The 17,845-nt window shown below is 52.2% G+C and overlaps 1 protein-coding gene across 3 annotated transcripts; it reads left to right on the plus strand.

The window, feature by feature from the left end:
- The first annotated feature begins 79 nt into the window (after window positions 1-79).
- On the plus strand, window positions 80-17,833 carry DHX38 (DEAH-box helicase 38). Of its 3 annotated transcripts, XM_045533180.1 has the most exons (27): window positions 80-334; window positions 2,423-2,762; window positions 3,122-3,309; window positions 3,976-4,083; window positions 4,633-4,780; window positions 4,915-5,033; window positions 5,193-5,269; window positions 5,722-5,877; window positions 6,435-6,596; window positions 6,793-6,900; window positions 7,244-7,356; window positions 8,811-8,948; window positions 9,336-9,522; window positions 9,680-9,865; window positions 10,211-10,351; window positions 10,904-11,014; window positions 11,105-11,221; window positions 11,334-11,441; window positions 11,817-11,929; window positions 12,620-12,828; window positions 12,932-13,086; window positions 13,463-13,618; window positions 13,718-13,852; window positions 14,040-14,165; window positions 14,672-14,767; window positions 16,199-16,320; window positions 17,333-17,833. In XM_045533180.1, the coding sequence occupies exons 2-27, from the start codon at window positions 2,440-2,442 to the stop codon at window positions 17,415-17,417; spliced, it is 3,687 nt and encodes a 1,228-aa protein (XP_045389136.1). In that variant the 5' UTR covers window positions 80-334; window positions 2,423-2,439; the 3' UTR covers window positions 17,418-17,833. The 3 variants fall into 3 exon arrangements, with proteins under 3 accessions (XP_045389136.1, XP_045389137.1, XP_045389138.1); XM_045533181.1 differs by lacking the exon at window positions 80-334 and having other exon boundaries at window positions 2,439-2,502; XM_045533182.1 differs by lacking the exons at window positions 80-334; window positions 2,423-2,762; window positions 3,122-3,309 and adding an exon at window positions 3,772-3,878.
- Window positions 17,834-17,845: the final 12 nt, after the last annotated feature.

Consider the following 17,845-nt stretch of genomic DNA (forward strand, 5'->3'; position numbering starts at 1 on the left):
CTTCCCTCCCCCCACCCCCGACTAGAGGCGGGGTCTCACCTCTCAGGCTAAGCGTGATTGGTCGCAAGGAGACTCGGAAGTGTCTCTGATCAAAGCCCCAGAGGAGGTCTGGAGAACCTTGTCGCGTTCTGTCCCACATTTGGATCGGGGTTTTCCAGGCTGCTGTCTATGGTATTTTTGGACGGATAGAGGGGGCCGCGCAAGGTATTAAGGGACAATAATGGCCGCTTTCAAGGTGTGGATTTTAGGTCTTTGAGGCCGTCTGAGCGAGGGGTGGCAGCGCCGGTGCCCCAGAATCTGGGACAGAAAGGTCCGGAGAGTCGCCCTCGGTGAGGTGAGTGCCCCTTCTTCCTTCCTGACTGGCCCTTCGCCAATCATGGCGGCTCCGGGCCGTGGATATTGGTCCTCTGCTCAGGTCCGGGCCCCGATTTGGGAATTTCCTCTCTCGTCCCTGTCACGCACTTTGCCTTACCTCAGGGACGCTGCGCCCGTCCTGCCTGCCCCGGCCTTCCGCCTTGCTCTGGTCAGATCCGGCTGCCATGAGCGGCTTCGCTGAGATCCAGGGATGTTGCCCAGTGTCGCCCTGAGCCCTTCCTCAGCCCACTCCCAGGCTGTCGCCGAGCCGAGTAGGACTTCTTGTGTCTTCCTCTTCTCTCTCACAGTGCTGTCTCTACCAGGCGATCCCTTCTATTAAAATGTCAGCTCCAGGTGGGCTGGGATTTTTGTCTGTTTTGTTCTCTTTATCCTTATTGACGAGAACAGCGATTGGCTGATGGACACACTCAATGAATAGTTGTTGAATGAATAAATCCAGGTTCCTTCCTCACTGTTTTTCTCGTACCCCTTGTGGTTTCTTTGCCATAATTCTTCTCCAGAATCTTGCTCTTCAACTCCTTATTATTCTCAGCAGCTAGTTAAGTCCTCCCTGTCAGACACCTTGTCCTATGTTGCTGGTATTTTCCCTTGCTGTCTCTAGAAATGTTTGGTTTTCTGTTCTCCTTTAATAAGTTTAAATTCATTCATTCATTTATTTATCAAACATTTATTTTGCTAGGCACTGGGCTACAACAGTCAACAAGACATACAGGTTTCTCTCACCTGCCTAGAATGACATTCTAGGTATATTTCCTCCTTAGACAACTGCTGAGCAGAGCCTGTATATCTCTACCTTCTTGTCTGGATTCCCTCCCATGCGTGCAGATGTCACCAATATGCAGCTTTCCCTTTTCTATTCTGTCTGGTGACATATTCAAAATGTGACTCTTGTTTCTGTGTCAATATTACGTGTTCAGTCTTTTTGGCAATACTCGTTTATAGAGCTGTGCATTTAATTACAGCTTGACAAAAAATTCTAGATTCTGATGGTAGCTGACCCCTTGACAATTCCTTTGCTTCACTAACTTGTTGGAATGAAGGGAATTATCCAAGCACCTAGAATAGATGCCTATTTATAAGTGGAAGATATGTAGTGGGAGGTAAAGAGGAATTTGTTAGAAGTTCGTGCCAGGAGGTCTCAACAGTCACTTAAATACTTCTCAGTAACACCATTTCCTAACTTCGTGTTTCTCATGAATATTTTTGAACGTGGATTGTTATTAAACTGATTGTGGCTGCTGTGAATTAATCGTCTTCTATGAAACACAACTAATCCAAAAAAAGCCAGTAAAATATGGAGACCATGGATGGTAGTCATGTACTCGACCTCTACTCTGCTGTATCTGTTATGTAAAGGGAGGGAGAGGTGGAACTCATAAAAAATTGGTGAGGGACCAATCAGTGTATAGGAACATAGAAAATAAAATATTGTAACGGTTACATTTATGTAACTCTTCTTACAGAGTACATTCACATACACTTTCTTGTTTGATTGTCACAATAGCTCCACTGGTTAGACAATGCAAAAATTGTTTCCATTTTACAGCTATAGAATTATGGCTAACCAAAGATTAAATTATTTGCTTAGGATCATGTGGGTAGAAAATGTCAAGAGCCAGGTTTCTAATTGAGGTTTCTGACTCAGATTCAGTGGAGTTTCTGCTACCCGCCCTCTGTGCCCCCACCTCCCCCCCCCATATAGAAGCCATTGTGGTCTAGTAAGTGTCCCTTAGTGAAGCCTTTTCTTGCTTGGATGATAACCTCTTCGATCCTGGTGTATAGGAGAGGGTGTGTATGTATCTATTTTGGTGTCTGTTGGGATAAGAATAGAAGGGTCTTTTGAGATTGTTAGTGGCTTGATGGAAAGGTCATGGTGAGAGGTAGCCAATATGTTCCTGGTGTTGGGGGGTGTGGCGGGGGTGGGGGAAAGGCTGACCACCTAAATATACCCATAATTGCAGTTCTTCTGGGATATGGTAGAACTGAGCCTTCTCCCCTCCTTCTCCCCTTTTATGTCTAATACTAAATGGTTTGCTTCCTTCCACAGAAATCCCAGAGCCTGTGATGGGCGACACCAGTGAGGATACCTCGATCCATCGATTGGAAGGCACTGATCTGGACTCTCAGGTTGGTGGTCTTATTTGCAAGACCAAAAGTGCGGCCAGTGAGCAGCATGTCTTTAAGGCTCCTGCCCCTCGCCCTTCATTGCTGGGGTTGGACTTGCTGGCTTCCCTGAAGCGGAAGGAGCGAGAGGAGAAGGACGATGGGGAGGACAAGAAGAAGTCCAGAATCTCTTCCTACAAGGACTGGGAAGAGAGCAAGGATGACCAGAGGGATGCTGAGGAGGAGGGCGGTGAACAGGCCGGCCGAAATAGCCGGAAAGACAGGTAAAGGCCTTAGGATGGGTTGGCCCAAAGGGCAGCAAATGGCGGTCAGGAAATAACATGTCATGTTTAACTGTCAGTTTTTCTGTTGGACATTTAGAGCTTTATGATTTTATTATGACTCTATAATATTGATGATAGGTAGTACTTGGTATTTTCTTCAGATTTGTGGGGAAAATTCAAAGGTCACTAAAGAGAAGATGATGGAGGTTAGAAATGCCTTAGGTTGTTGCCATGTGTAAGCCTGCAGTACCAGGGAGATAAAGTGGAAAAGGAAAGATCATTTGTCTGGCATAGCCAAAGGTTGTGGGGCAAAGATTTTTTTCCCGCGGAGGGCTGACCAGTTGTTCTCCCTGTTCCAGACATTATCGATCTGCTCGGGTAGAGACTCCATCCCATCCTGGTGGTGTGAGTGAAGAGTTTTGGGAACGCAGTCGGCAGAGAGAGCGGGATCGGCGGGAACATGGTGTCTATGCCTCATCCAAAGAAGAAAAGGATCGGAAGAAGGAGAAATCGCGGGATCGAGACTGTGACCGCAAGCGAGACAGAGGTAAACTGTCCAGCATACTTCCTGTTGCCTGTTAGCATTTGGGTAAACATGTCAGCCCTTTTTCTGTTGCAAGAGTTTTTGCCACACCTGTTAATTGGGGAGCCCTATTTGCATGATGTCAGCCTGGTTGGTTTTGGCCCTGGGATTGGGAATAGCAGGCAGTTTAAGAAAAGAGCTGTTGCTTCTAACATAGCTGCTTTGCTTGAGTGTGTACTCCTTGTTTTATTATGAAAACAGGTGAAAAAGGAGATAACGGATAATATGTATAAGAAGCCAGAGTTTATAATAGCGATTATAGAGAAAGGACAGCGCTATGGAGCAAACTAGACATACAATCCAACACTGGCTTTGCTCAGTAGTGTTTAAGTTTAATAGCTTATAGATTTGTAACTATTAAAAAACGTTCAGTATAGATTTGTAACTATTCTTTTTTGAATTCTTGCAGGAAAATAACTGTTACTGTGAGTTTGAAACTTTCTAGCCAGTAACTGTTTTTTCCCCTTGAAAGAATGAGAATATGTGAGTTTCAGGAGCCGGAGGATCACTTTAGAGCAGTGCAGGTTGCACCTGTGAGTGAGTGGGCGGCCTGTCTGCTCTAGGGTGAAGATGGGTGTTCCTTAGGACGGGTGGGGCACAGTTTTGAGCTCTGCATGTGACTTTTCACAGATGAACGGGATGGAAGTAGGCACAGCAGCAGATCAGAGCGAGACGGGGGTTCAGAGCGCAGCAGCAGCAGAAGAAATGAACCAGAGAGCCCACGCCATCGACCTAAAGGTAGACTTAGCTGTTTCCTGTGGTGGTTTGTTAGGGTTCAAGTGCATTAAAGGCAGAGTAAGTGATTCCCATCCACAGTGGGGTTGCTGAGGCATTGAGTCAAAACTCCTGACTCCACTATGAACCTCCTGAAATACTTGGTTCTGGGCCAGGTGGGCACAGCCCTGTACTTCTTGGTTGAGATGGACATACTGCCTGCAGTGACAAATTGCTCTGCTGAATGGCCGGTTTTCCAAATGGCAAGAAGGATCATAGGGAGCTGGGGGCAGAAGGATGAATTTTTAAAAAATTATTTGTATTCAGGAGGGGGTGTTTGCAGAGATAAATTGAATATTCCCTAAAATGTCATAAACACAGAATGAAAACTAGACCATTAAAATTCAGATATCTTTAAAAACCATTAAAACCATCTTATCCCTTACAAATAAGTGCATGTTTTATAAATAGTAAAAGGAGTAACTTTGGGGAATTGACTTTTAGCTAATGGTTCTGGAGCCATGTCTTAGTTAAATTAGATGTTTCCTGTGGATGTGTCTTTTGTGGCCCCAGATGCAGCCACCCCTTCAAGGTCCACTTGGGAGGAAGAGGACAGTGGCTATGGCTCCTCGAGGCGCTCGCAGTGGGAATCGCCCTCCCCAACACCTTCCTATCGGGATTCTGAGCGGAGCCATCGGCCGTCCACTCGAGATCGAGACAGGTGATGTTCTGGCTGCAGCAGCCCAGTTTCTCTGGGTGGGTGATAAGGGTCTGGGCAGGGAGAAAAGGTGGCAGCCAGGGGAGCAGGGCTCAGCTCAGTGCCTGTTTTGTGATGCTGGTTCTGCTGCTTCCCAGGTCTGTGAGGAGCAAGTACTCAGATGACACACCTCTGCCAACTCCCTCCTACAAATACAATGAGTGGGCTGATGACAGAAGACACCTGGGGTCAACCCCACGCCTGTCCAGGGGCCGAGGTAAGGCCTGGGGGGCAGGAGGCAGAAGAGGAGGATGGCTTGTGCTCATGCGGCTGAGCAGAGGCTGCGCCCCTGGAGCTGTGTGGCTGCACAGGTCTGTCTGTGCCACTGGGGATAAACAGGGTCGTGTGGACTGACCTGCTACCTGTGCTCCTTCAGGAAGACGCGAGGATGGTGAAGAAGGAATTTCATTTGACACAGAGGAGGAGCGGCAGCAGTGGGAAGATGACCAGAGGGTAAAGCTTTACATCTTTGATGGGCTAAACAGGAGGGGTGGCCCTCCGTAGGGGAGTGGGTGACGGGAGGTGTCAGAGCACAAGGGCACAGGTGCCCCTCTCACAGGATTGGGCTTCAATGAGGGTGCAGCTGAGCCTTGGGCAGCCCCGAAGCCCCGGGAGTCTTTCCAGATGTCTGGGCTGCAACGGCCTGTCACCGCAGTAGTAATGACCTCACTCTGTGTGTTGGTGCCACCATGTGGTAAGTCTGAGAAGTGCTGTCACAATGGGCTGCCATTCAAAGTCTAACGTGTTGAGTCTGCTGTTCTCCAGCTGGCTCGAGGGAGCAGGGTGGCCTCTCTCCTGCACCTCCCAGGAGGGTTGCCCCACCGCACTAGTGACCTCTTACCGAGCCTCTCCCCTGCTGTCCGCGTCTCACACATTTGTTCTTGTTCTTTGTCTCGCGCCTGCAGCAAGCTGACCGGGACTGGTACATGATGGATGAGGGGTATGATGAGTTCCACAATCCCCTGGCCTACTCCTCTGAGGACTACGTGAGGAGGCGGGAACAGCACCTGCATAAACAGAAGCAGAAGCGCATTTCGGCTCAGCGGAGACAGATCAATGAGGTGAGGCCGTCTGCGGTGGTCGCAGTGGGTTCAGAGCTGGAAGTGGGGACAGTGGGAGGAGCAGCAGGTCATGTCTGATGTGATGGCAGCAGAGCTTGTCTCCCCATTGCCGAGAGGGCCGGATCTAGACAGACCTCTGCAGGTGGAGGAGGGGCAGCTGGGGACCCTTTTAGTCATTTAAGAAAACCCCCAGCTCGTCCTCCTCTCTTTTGTAGCACTTCCTTGAGGGGTACTGTTGATGGTAATGGGTGCGGTAGGACCTGCCTCTGTGGTCTGTGTTCGTTGTGGCTCTGATTTGGGCCAGGGATGGTCACCATTCGCCTGTGCATCTAAGGATTCTGACTTAGATGTAAGGTGCTGCTTGTTGGAACAAAATACTGCAGGTGATTTGGGATCAGTGACTCTTCTGTCTCAGGAGGTGCGGGTAGAGAGGCCTGTGACGCCTCCGTGGCTACCCGTGGCCCTTCTGTTGGGACTTGACGTGTGGACTTGCCTGGGGACCTTTCAGGACTACCTTTGGCTGCAGTCTGAGTGTGGCTCCTGTCATGTCCTCACAGGATAACGAGCGCTGGGAGACGAACCGCATGCTCACCAGCGGCGTGGTCCACCGGCTGGAGGTGGACGAGGACTTTGAAGAGGACAACGCGGCCAAGGTGCACCTGATGGTGCACAACCTGGTGCCTCCCTTTCTGGATGGGCGCATCGTCTTCACCAAGCAGGTGAGCTTCCTCTGTGGCCGGAGACAAGACGGCTCAGAAAGACCTGATGTGGGGACAGCAAGAAAGCAAAATGGGAAAAGCCCCGTATCACGAGAGGGTAGCAGCCCCTTTCATTGACTCGGGCCATTTTGAAATGGGCCTTGTTGCTGATTTTAATGATCAGTGGGGATTTCTCTTTTTCTGCAACCTGGTGTAGCCAGAGCCTGTGATTCCAGTCAAGGATGCCACTTCTGACCTGGCCATAATCGCTCGAAAAGGCAGCCAAACAGTGCGGAAGCACAGGGAGCAGAAGGAGCGCAAAAAGGTTAGTTTCTTGTCACCAGGGCTGGGAAGTCTCTGTGTATTTTTCTTTCCTTTTTTCTTCTTTTTAAAAACCTTATTAGGCTGCAAGGCTAGATTTCTGTTGGAAGTTAGAGGATAGGCAGGGAGCGAGAATCAGCCCTGGGAGGAGGGCACGGGGTTCCTCCATCAGGCCCTTAGTCACAGCTGCTGCACCTGTAGTTGGGAGAGCTCGCAGCTCGCGGCTCGGAACATGTGGCTGGGGGCGTTGCACCTGCGGGGGAGGCCTGTTGTCAGCCGGGTTGATTCCCCAGCGACCACAGTCATGTCACAGGACAAAGCTGACAGACTTTTCTTGTCTTTTGCAGGCTCAGCACAAACACTGGGAACTGGCCGGGACCAAGCTGGGAGATATAATGGGCGTCAAGAAGGAGGAAGAGCCGGATAAAGCTCTGACGGAGGACGGGAAGGTGGACTACAGGTAGGCAGTCTGCCGGCCGCGGCCTGCTCAGGGCACTCGAGGCAGAACTGAGCGGCTTCATGCTCCCAAGAGGAGAATGTTACCACGTCAGTCTGAATCTTCTGCCCTCTCCTAATCCCTTTCTCCTGGTTTCTCTTCTGCTGTCTCTCTGCTTTTCCTACATACCATTCCTACTGCTACCACTGCCACTGCCAAGGGGCTTCCTCTGTGCCAGGGGGTGTTATGAGGAGAACGAGGCCCAGGGAGGTTGAGTAACTTGTCCAAGGTTGCCCAGCTGGTAAACGGGGGAGTTAGGGTCAGACCCGGGCAGTCTTATGTCACCGCCCACACTCTTGGCCACTCTGCTAAAGGGCCTCTCAGGTGCTCAGGCTGGGAAGTCGAGTTTTGTTTCCTTAGTTAGATTTCAGTTCAATATAAAGCAGAATTATTCTTAATAGAGATTCCAAAATAGAAAGGGTTATCTTACCAGGTAGTGACTCCTCTGTTCTTTGAGGTATTTAAGCAGATGTTGGATAACTGCTTACTGGATTCCCGCATTGGGTAGGTGGCTGGACTTAACTGTCTCTTAGATTCTCATCCTTTGAACACTCTCAAGTCCTGCTGAGCTGTCATCTGAGTTAATAATTCCCTGTACTCCTGTGTGAAACGTCTCAAATGAGAGTTGGTACTACTGATGGGCCCTTGTTAGTCTCTTGTTAATTTAACCCCTTAGGTATTAATTGTTCGGTGACCAGGAGGGACTGGGTGAAATTAGAAATGGAAGCGTGACAGCACGTGGGGCAGATCTGAGGAGGAAAAGCCCCGCGGGGAAGGGTGGGGGAAGAGCTCGTGGCCTGATGTAGCCACCGAGCACTGAACTGGCACGTTCCTGCTGTGCAGTCTTGGGATTCGTACATGTGTCAGACGATAGTGCTTCCAGTAGAGGCTGCGGGTGAATATTAAGTGGGATTGTTCCCACTGTTCTTTGAAAACTAAGCCTTCCAGACCATGCTGCCTGCCATGAGGAGGGAGGGAGTTTGACCTACATCGGATGCTCTGCGGCCGTAAATCCTCGGGAGACCTGTGCGGCTATTTTAGGCCGTTAAGTGTTGTGCTGAGATTGCCCAAGGGTATTCTCCATAGTTAGTGACCCGGCGATTGACTTCAGCTTCTCTTCTGGTCAGACTCTGTTTAGGGCAGAGGATTTGCACAGCTGATAATCTGTGACTCCTCTGATCCACATTTAGCTCTGTTTGACCCGGGGCACTGGGTATGTTGTAGGCAATGGATTCCCAGATGGTAGTTCCAGGCCTTCGGCTGACAAGAAACATCTCAGATTACCTGGCTGCGTGGTGTCTCAAGGATTCTTGTCCAAGTCCTTCTCCTTCCTGGGCATAGGAAGAAGGGCAGTGACCCAATCAGGAAGGACAATGTGGGACGTGGTGCAGGGTGCTTAGGCTGCTCTGTGTTCTTAGGACAGAGCAGAAGTTTGCGGATCACATGAAGAAAAAGAGTGAGGCCAGCAGCGAGTTCGCAAAGAAGAAGTCCATCTTGGAGCAGAGGCAGTACTTGCCTATCTTCGCCGTGCAGCAGGAGCTACTCACTATTATCAGGTGACTTCACCCAGCGCCCAGGAATTCCAGCGTTGCATCAGGGCCCCCTTGCCGCCCATGTTTGCTCAGGAGCTCTCTTTCTTTTGTGCATTGCAACTGATGGAGACCGGGAGTAATTTTTTCCCTCTGACCTGGTTGCCCTGGGCTACACTGCACAAAGTATCAAGATGGCATCATTTTGTGTTAGCTTACCTGTTTAAACCTCACTGTATTTCAGATGTTTCAGGTGGTATCTCTGTAAGAGCTGTTACCCAGTGGAATCTTCCTCTGTAAGCAGGCAGCTCCTTGGATAGCTGGACATGGGGAGAGGAGGTGGCAGCGTGTCCTTGCAGGCTCAGGGCTGGCCTTCCACTCGGGCTGACAGCCCTGGTCTGTTTTTCCCTGTAGAGACAACAGCATCGTGATCGTGGTTGGGGAGACGGGGAGTGGTAAGACCACTCAGCTGACCCAGTACTTGCACGAAGATGGTTACACGGACTATGGGATGATTGGCTGCACCCAGCCCCGGCGTGTGGCTGCCATGTCGGTGGCGAAGAGAGTCAGCGAAGAGATGGGGGGAAACCTTGGCGAGGAGGTGAGTGGGCACAAGGGCTGAGCCATGCAGTCATTCCCTGATGGTTTCTGCCTGTTTGTGCCAAAGGGTGTGATCTGCTGAAGTGTGGACCCCAGCACGGCGTGTGCTAGTGGTGAGCTGGTGGCCAGGGCTCCTGAGCCAGCTCTGTGACCTCCAGGTGGGTTATGCCATCCGCTTCGAAGACTGCACTTCGGAGAACACCTTGATCAAATACATGACTGACGGCATCTTGCTCCGAGAGTCCCTCCGGGAAGCCGACCTGGATCACTACAGCGCCATCATCATGGACGAGGCTCACGAGCGCTCCCTCAACACTGACGTGCTCTTTGGGCTGCTCCGGGAGGTGAGGGCTGTGGGGTCTGGTCCCTCTGTGCCCATGGGGCGTTGACCAGTGCACTGCCAGGAGGGAGTGACAGAGGTGCTCCAGCTGGGCTGAGGGGCTCTGATGGGCCAGTTTCCCCTGAGGCCCCTGGGTGGCCGACTTCAGACCTAAGTCGTAGTTTACTCCGTTCCTACTCGGCTGACTCGGGGTTTTCTTGGCTGTGGCTCCATTCTGCAGTCTGCAGGATTGTTAAGAGGCTGGTTTGTTAGCTTTGGCTCGTGTTTTCTGTGTGAGTAGTGGTGTTGAGACTGGAGGCAGAGCCAAGGGTCCCAAACCCATGAGCCTCTGAGTGGCCTCCTCTTTCAGGTGGTGGCTCGGCGCTCAGACCTGAAGCTCATCGTCACGTCAGCCACTATGGATGCAGAGAAATTCGCTGCCTTTTTTGGGAACGTTCCCATCTTCCACATCCCTGGACGGACCTTCCCCGTTGACATCCTCTTCAGCAAGGTACTGAGGCCCCCTTCCATCCACGCACTTCCCTGATGAGAAGCCAGCTGGAGGGTGTGGGGTGGGGAGGAGACTGAGTTGGGGAGGATTTGTGGGCCCTGTGGGCCAAATTGGGCAGCCTGCAGCTCCAGGGCTGAGGGGACAAAGGACTGTGCTCTCCGGGAGGTTTGCTTTCATTGTGTCTTTGGAGCTGAGGTATGAGGCCCAGAGAGGCACTGGGGCTTCTCTCAGGCCTGCAGTCAGGCCTGTCTGTAGGTGCCGTGGCCCTGGAAGTCCCAGGGTGCTCCAGCCCAGACCAGTGACTGGGCGGTGGGGCTCCCAGAGGGATGCTGGCTCGCGCCTCTGCCACCTCCCCCTGACTGTGCTCCCTGACGGTGCTCCCTGGCTGTGCTCCCTGGCTGTGCTCCCTGACTGTGCTCCCTGGCTGTGCTCCCTGGCTGTGCTCCCTGACTGTGCTCCCTGACGGTGCTCCCTGGCTGTGCTCCCTGACGGTGCTCCCTGGCTGTGCTCCCTGGCTGTGCTCCCTGGCTGTGCTCCCTGGCTGTGTTGCAGACCCCACAGGAGGATTACGTGGAGGCCGCCGTGAAGCAGTCCTTGCAGGTGCACTTGTCGGGGGCCCCAGGCGATATCCTTATCTTCATGCCCGGCCAAGAGGACATTGAGGTGTGTGCTTGGTCACATCCAGGGTGAACAGGTGTGCCTTGCATAAGACACCCTGGGCCTTTGGTGTCTCACAGCTCCTTGTGCCCTCAGGTGACCTCAGACCAGATTGTGGAGCATCTGGAGGAACTGGAGAACGCACCCGCCCTGGCTGTGCTGCCCATCTACTCCCAGCTGCCTTCCGACCTCCAGGCCAAAATCTTCCAGAAGGTACTTCCTTTCCTGGCAGGGACGGGTGGGAGGTGGTCTCTTGTGCCCACTGTGGACTGTTCTCTCTTGTGAGGGGCTCAGCTCCCCACCTTGCACCTCTCCTTGGCTCTAGGCCCCGGATGGTGTTCGGAAGTGTATTGTTGCCACCAACATTGCTGAGACGTCTCTGACTGTCGATGGCATCATGTTTGTCATTGATTCTGGTTATTGCAAATTAAAGGTAAGAAAAGACACATGAGGCGGCGCCCTGGGTCTTCACCCGAAGCTAACTCAGGGCCTTGTTCTTCTCCAGGGAATGGGGGACGCACGTGGAAGTGGGGGTGGTGCTAGGAGGCCAGTGTTGAGTACGCACTTTGCCATGTGCTTGATTCATTTAATCCTTGATGAGGAAGATAATTTAAATAACTCAGTAAAAATCACAGAGCTGGTGTTTATGGGGAAAACAACTTGGGTATTTATGAGAAAACATCAGACGGCTGCCTGCGTTGCTAAGACGCCTCCTCTGTGATGTGTAGCAGCCAGGGTCTGTCCTTGTCTCGGGCTGCCTCCCTTCCCCCTCACTCTGTCCTTCATCGGCGGTTTGCTGCCCTCCTAGGTCTTCAACCCCAGGATTGGCATGGACGCTCTGCAGATCTACCCCATCAGCCAGGCCAATGCCAACCAGAGGTCAGGGCGAGCCGGCAGGACGGGCCCAGGTCAGTGTTTCAGGTAGGAGCCCTGTGCTTTCTGGGGCAGCGCTGGGGTTGCTGGGTGTGGTGGGCAGGCTGGGGTGGGCAAGGTGCTGGCCCTAGAGCTGACCCTCCAGGCCGGGGCTGCTGGTGCGGCTGCCACTTGTTTGTCCTCTCATCAGATGCTGCTGGGTGGAGGGGGAGCTGTCCCCAGGAGCTCTGAGGTCTGAGGCAGACCTGCAGATGTGGGCGCACGTGCGGGTGGTGGCAGCCTGCCTCCCTCCGCAGGATGGGTCTGAACAAATGATGCCATTCGCTCTTTCACTTCTCCTATTTTTCTCTCTCTAACCCCTTTTTTTGTTCTGAGTTTTAGAAATAATGTATTTGCTGTAAAAATTCAGTAAATACAGAAAATATTAAGAAAATAAAACTCAGCCATAATCCTAGTCACAGGCTCACTGGTTTCTGAAATGAATCAGCATGTAGTAGGCTCTGGCAGAAAAGCCACATTGGCAGGTGGAGTTTTGAATAGGTGGGGACGAGTGAGTCACAGAAAGGGGAGGTGGGGGAAGAAATGTGAGATTTCATTTGTACTGGCTGCTGTGGGGAGAAGCTGGAATCTCTTTGATCTTCCACTGCAGGGCCCCCAAGTAGGCAGCCAGGCAGGGTTAGAGGTCGGCAGGTTGGCGCGGGGACAGGAGCAGCAGAACTAGGGCGTTTTCCCTGGCAGGCTCTACACCCAGAGTGCCTACAAGAACGAGCTGCTGACCACCACGGTGCCCGAGATCCAGAGGACCAACCTGGCAAACGTGGTGCTGCTGCTCAAGTCGCTGGGGGTGCAGGACCTGCTGCAGTTCCACTTCATGGACCCGCCCCCGGAGGACAACATGCTCAACTCCATGTATCAGCTCTGGATCCTTGGGGCCTTGGACAACACAGGTGCGGTGGCCCTGGGAGCGGGGGCCTGGTGGGTGCTGGTGCTGGGTTCTCTCCCTTTCCTCCCCCATCTGGTGGAATATCTGGGTTTGCTCACCTCTCCCAGGTGGTCTGACCTCTACCGGGCGGCTGATGGTGGAGTTCCCGCTGGACCCAGCCCTGTCCAAGATGCTCATCGTGTCCTGTGACATGGGCTGCAGCTCCGAGATCCTGCTCATCGTCTCCATGCTCTCCGTGCCCGCCATCTTCTACAGGCCCAAGGTGGGGAGGCTTGAGGACGCTGCAGGGAAACTGCTGCCCTCTGAGTTACTCACACAGAACGAGGGCCAGGAATCCAGGTTTCCAGAGAATGATTTTGCAGTTTTCTGTTAAGCAGGTTGGGGTCGGGTAAGGAAGGGCTAGATTAGTGGTTCTCAGGAATGTTCTGGAAGTCCGCAGAGCAGTTTGTATCTGCTAGTATGGTTGTTCCTGAGTCTTCATGGTCTAGAATAGTGTTCTATAAATTACTTCTATTATTCCTGTGTTGCCGGGGCAGCATGTTGATGTGGTTGCAGTTGTGTGTGTGAGAACCTCCAGGATATGCTCAGGGGGCCTGGACCCCCCATGCCTAGAGTGAAGGTCCTCTTTCCCTTCCCAGGGCCGGGAGGAGGAGAGTGATCAAATCCGGGAGAAGTTTGCTGTCCCTGAGAGTGATCATTTGACCTACCTGAATGTCTACCTGCAGTGGAAGAACAATAACTACTCTACCATCTGGTGTAACGATCATTTCATCCATGCCAAGGCCATGCGGAAGGTGGGGGCGGTGGCCCAGATGAGCAGGATGTGGGGACAAGGGGTAGGAGGGGAGGGGAGGGAGGGCTCCGTCCTGGCCCTACCCTGTGTTCTGCTCCAGGTCCGGGAGGTGCGGGCTCAACTCAAGGACATCATGGTGCAGCAGCGGATGAGCCTGGCCTCGTGTGGCACCGACTGGGACATCGTCAGGAAGTGCATTTGTGCTGCCTATTTCCACCAGGCAGCCAAGCTCAAGGTGAGCCCCAGGAGCCTGGTGGAGTTGTGGGCCCTTTCTGGCATGAAACCCGTATGAGGGCAAAGTTCTTCCTTTCCCCTGGAGCAGTTCTGTAGAGCTGGGCTTCCCTAAGCCTGCGTTAAGGGATGGGGTAGCTTTCCCAATAGGCAGCGCTTTCTTGATGTGGCCACTGTTGTGTCTTCCCCAGGGAATCGGGGAGTATGTGAATGTCCGCACAGGGATGCCCTGCCACTTGCACCCCACCAGTTCCCTCTTCGGAATGGGCTATACCCCGGACTACATAGTGTATCACGAGTTGGTCATGACCACCAAGGTGAGTCTTTGCCAAGGTGCTTGCATAGCGTAGGCCCACCTGTCTGCACCAGGCTCTTGTTACCCTTCATGGCCTTCTGGTGTGAGCGAGCTTTGGCTTGAGAGAATTGAGGCTGCATGCATTGCTTTGTGGGGCATTCGAGTAGGTTTTCAGTTGGGGTTTGGAGAAGCTTTGCACAAGGTTAACCTCTAGACTAAAGTGATGTCAGCAGTGCCAGTGGGATTGTTCCCTGCCTGCTACTTGGGATGAGCAACGGTGATGGGGACATTAGATGCATGTTCTGAGGGGTTGGGGCTTTTCTCTTAGATACTAGGGGGCATTTTCTCAAGCATGGAGGAATCTGGATGGGAGGAAGGATTAAAATTCCAGCGTCTGGGGCTTTTCCTGTCTTTTTCAGCCTTGCAGTGTTGAGAGTAGCGCCCTTCTCATGTGGCTCCTAATTGTGGACCCACTCTGGGAGGGACTGTGGCCCTCCCGTGACCACCTCGCTGCCCTTCTGCCCGCAGGAGTACATGCAGTGCGTGACAGCCGTGGACGGGGAGTGGCTGGCGGAGCTGGGCCCCATGTTCTACAGTGTGAAACAGGCAGGCAAGTCGCGGCAGGTAAGGATCTTGCACTTTCCGCGGAGGTGCTGTTTGCCTGTGGGGTGATTTCTCGTGAGCTTGGTATTGAAGACTCGTCATCGGGGCTCTTACTTCTCTCTCCTTACACAAGAGCTGCCATCCAGCCAGGCCGGTCTGTCTGATCTTCCCCCACCCACTCCAGTTGCTTGGTCAGCTGAGCCTTTAAGAAAAAACTTATTATTATTGAAAAGTCCAGGTATTTGTAAAAGTGGAAAAAACAGTATAACAAGCCACCATGAATTCCTCACTCAGCCTCTGCAATTGGCAACAGTCAGTCAGTCTGGTTTTGCTTATTCCCACCCCCTTCACACACAGCCGTTTTCGTTTCTGGAGTATTTTAAAGCTTATCTCAGGCGTCATGTTATTCCACCCATAAATACTCGAGTATGTGTCTCTGACTAAAAGTACTTTTTTTTTTTTTTTTAATGTAACGTCTGTGCCATTATCACCCCTAACAAAATGAATACTTACTGTCACTTAAGTCTCCAGTCTTGTTCAGATTTCCCCGTTTATCTCAAAGATGACTTTTTATGATTGATTTGCTTGAATTAGGATCCAGACATTGCCACTGGTTGTTATATGTGTTAATAACTCCTTTATTCTAGAATAGACTCCACCCCCACCTCTCTCTATGACATCGGTTTATTGGTACAACCAGATCATTTGTCCTATAGAGTATTCCATCTGATGTATGTGGCTGATTGCTTCCTCCTGCTGGTCTTTGACCTGTGCCTCTATTTCGTGTATTTCTATAAGCTGGTAACTGGCCTAAAGGCTGATTAGATTCCGGTTCAGCATCGCTAGGTGAGGATGCTGGGAGCTTCCTTTAGGTGCCATCAGGAGACACGTGAGGCCAGGCAGCCCCACCTTTGATGAGGGCTGCAGTCGTGCTCCTGCTGCCCCGGCGCAGGCTCTCCGCCTGCTCCTCTGTCTCCCCCAGGGTTTGTGTCCATTGACGGCCACTGCCCAGGTCCATTATTTGGGGTTGCAGAATTGCTGGGCTTTGGCTTTCCCCCTTCTTAGCATTGTCTTCCCCACACTGGGCCCGTATGCGTCTTCCTATGTCCTTTCCAGCCAGGTGGTAATGCCTTCCCTGGTTTCCTGTGATTTCTGGCATAGTTGTGAACTTGATTTAAAAAAAAAAAAAAAAGTGAGTGCTTGGTGAACTGAGTGGTGTGCTGATTAGGATACAATGGTCAGTATCTATCTTGAATCACTGAAAAAAGTAGGTGTCGGCTGCCAAAGAACAGGTGGCGTTGGTGCTGGGGCAGGCAGCTGTGTGGCCCTTGTCCTGAGAGCTGGCCTGGATGACACAGCACCTGGTTCGCAGCAGGGACATGGGTGCAGACCAGGCCTCCTTGCCTGATGGTCCCCAGTGGGCTCAGCCAGGGCTCCCTCTCCCTTCTCTAGGAGAACCGCCGTCGGGCCAAAGAGGAAGCCTCTGCCATGGAGGAGGAGATGGCCCTGGCTGAGGAGCAGCTGCGAGCCCGGCGGCAGGAGCAGGAGAAGCGCAGCCCCCTGGGCAGCGTCAGGTGAGCTTTGGCCTTGGGACCCTGGCTGGGATGGAGGCCACTCTGGGAGGCTGCCAGAGACCAGGCCCTGATGCAGAGAGAAGTTGAATGTGTGACAGTGACTTGGTGACAGAAGTTGCTTGAGCACTGAGTGGTCACACGTGGCAGTGCGGGAGAAGTTCCAGACAACTTTAAAGGGGCAGATGTACATCTGCAGCTCCCAGTCATCGCCGTGTTGTCTTTAGGGCCTGAGGTGGCCTGGAGCAGCAGGCTGGGTCTCAGAGCTTTACTGACAAGCGAGGGGGTTGGAAGCCACAGTGGACAGGGAGAAGAGTGTCCTGGCTCCTGTGTCTGTGCTGGTTCCTGGAGTTAGGCCACACTCCACAGGTCAAGGGCATGGTCCTCCACAAGACTGCTCTCACCTCCAATAATACCAGCTGTAGGTTTGGAGGTCACGCTTATTCCCAACCAACTTGCTACAAATTTGGTGATCGCTGTGAACTCCCTAAGTTTCAATAATTTGCTAGAATGACTCACAGAACTCAGGAAAATGCCATACTTATGGTTATAGTTTTATTTTAATAATAAGGTACAAACCAGAACCAGCTAAAGGGGCCCACCCTGAGTTACCTCATTAGCATAAGCTGGCAAGTATGGTCTAAGTGGCCCGCCGTGCCTCGCAGAGAAAGCCAGTCACTTGGGGAAAGTCCCTGAGGATGAAGGTAGGTCGGACTCTTTGTTACACAGCCGGAGTGGCAGTCTGCGAGGTGGACAGAAGGCTGCCTCCATAGCTCACCTAGGGTCTAGGAAAGGACTTGTTAAAAAACCTTAAACATTTCTTAGTGGATATCAAAATGAGTGAGCTGCTTTTATTTTATTATGCTCCCAATCGACAACGGGGATGGCAAGGGGAGTGGAAACGTGCTGGGGGTGACATCCCTCAGCCCCAAAGCCTCGCACATGGGTTAGGAACAGCAAGGCCTCCGTCCTGCCGCACAGTGTGCTGGAGACACCCCTCTTTCTGTGTCTCCAGGTCTACGAAGATCTACACTCCAGGTCGAAAAGAGCAAGGGGAGCCCATGACCCCCCGCCGCACGCCAGCCCGCTTTGGCCTGTGAGCTGAGGCTGTTGCTGGAGAGGACGGCAGCCAGGTTTGGGGGCCTGAGCCCTCTGGCAGGAGTGCCCCGAGGTGGCAGGCAAAGCCCTTTCATCTGATCACTTTCATCTGTGCACATCGCGGCCCCTGAGGGCAGTTCCTGCTGGACCAGGCTCTGCTGCGGAGGAAGTGGGAGTTCCCCCGTGCAGGAGCATGGCAGGCCGGGCTGCAGAGCAGCTGAGATGCTCCCGGGGCAACGGGAGGTGGCCAGACCCATCGCATCCAAATAAACTGGCTTCGATGCTTGGTGAATGAGTGACTTGGCTGTGACTATTTCTTTTTTAATCCTTGTGTAAAGCAGCAAAATAGACCTAGAGGGAATTGTAATTTGGTTAAAATTCAGAATTTGGAAATAAATTTATTATTTGTAAAATGTGATTGCATTTCTGA

Source organism: Lemur catta, chromosome 20 (genome assembly GCF_020740605.2).
Source record: "Lemur catta isolate mLemCat1 chromosome 20, mLemCat1.pri, whole genome shotgun sequence".
NCBI lineage: Eukaryota > Metazoa > Chordata > Mammalia > Primates > Lemuridae > Lemur > Lemur catta.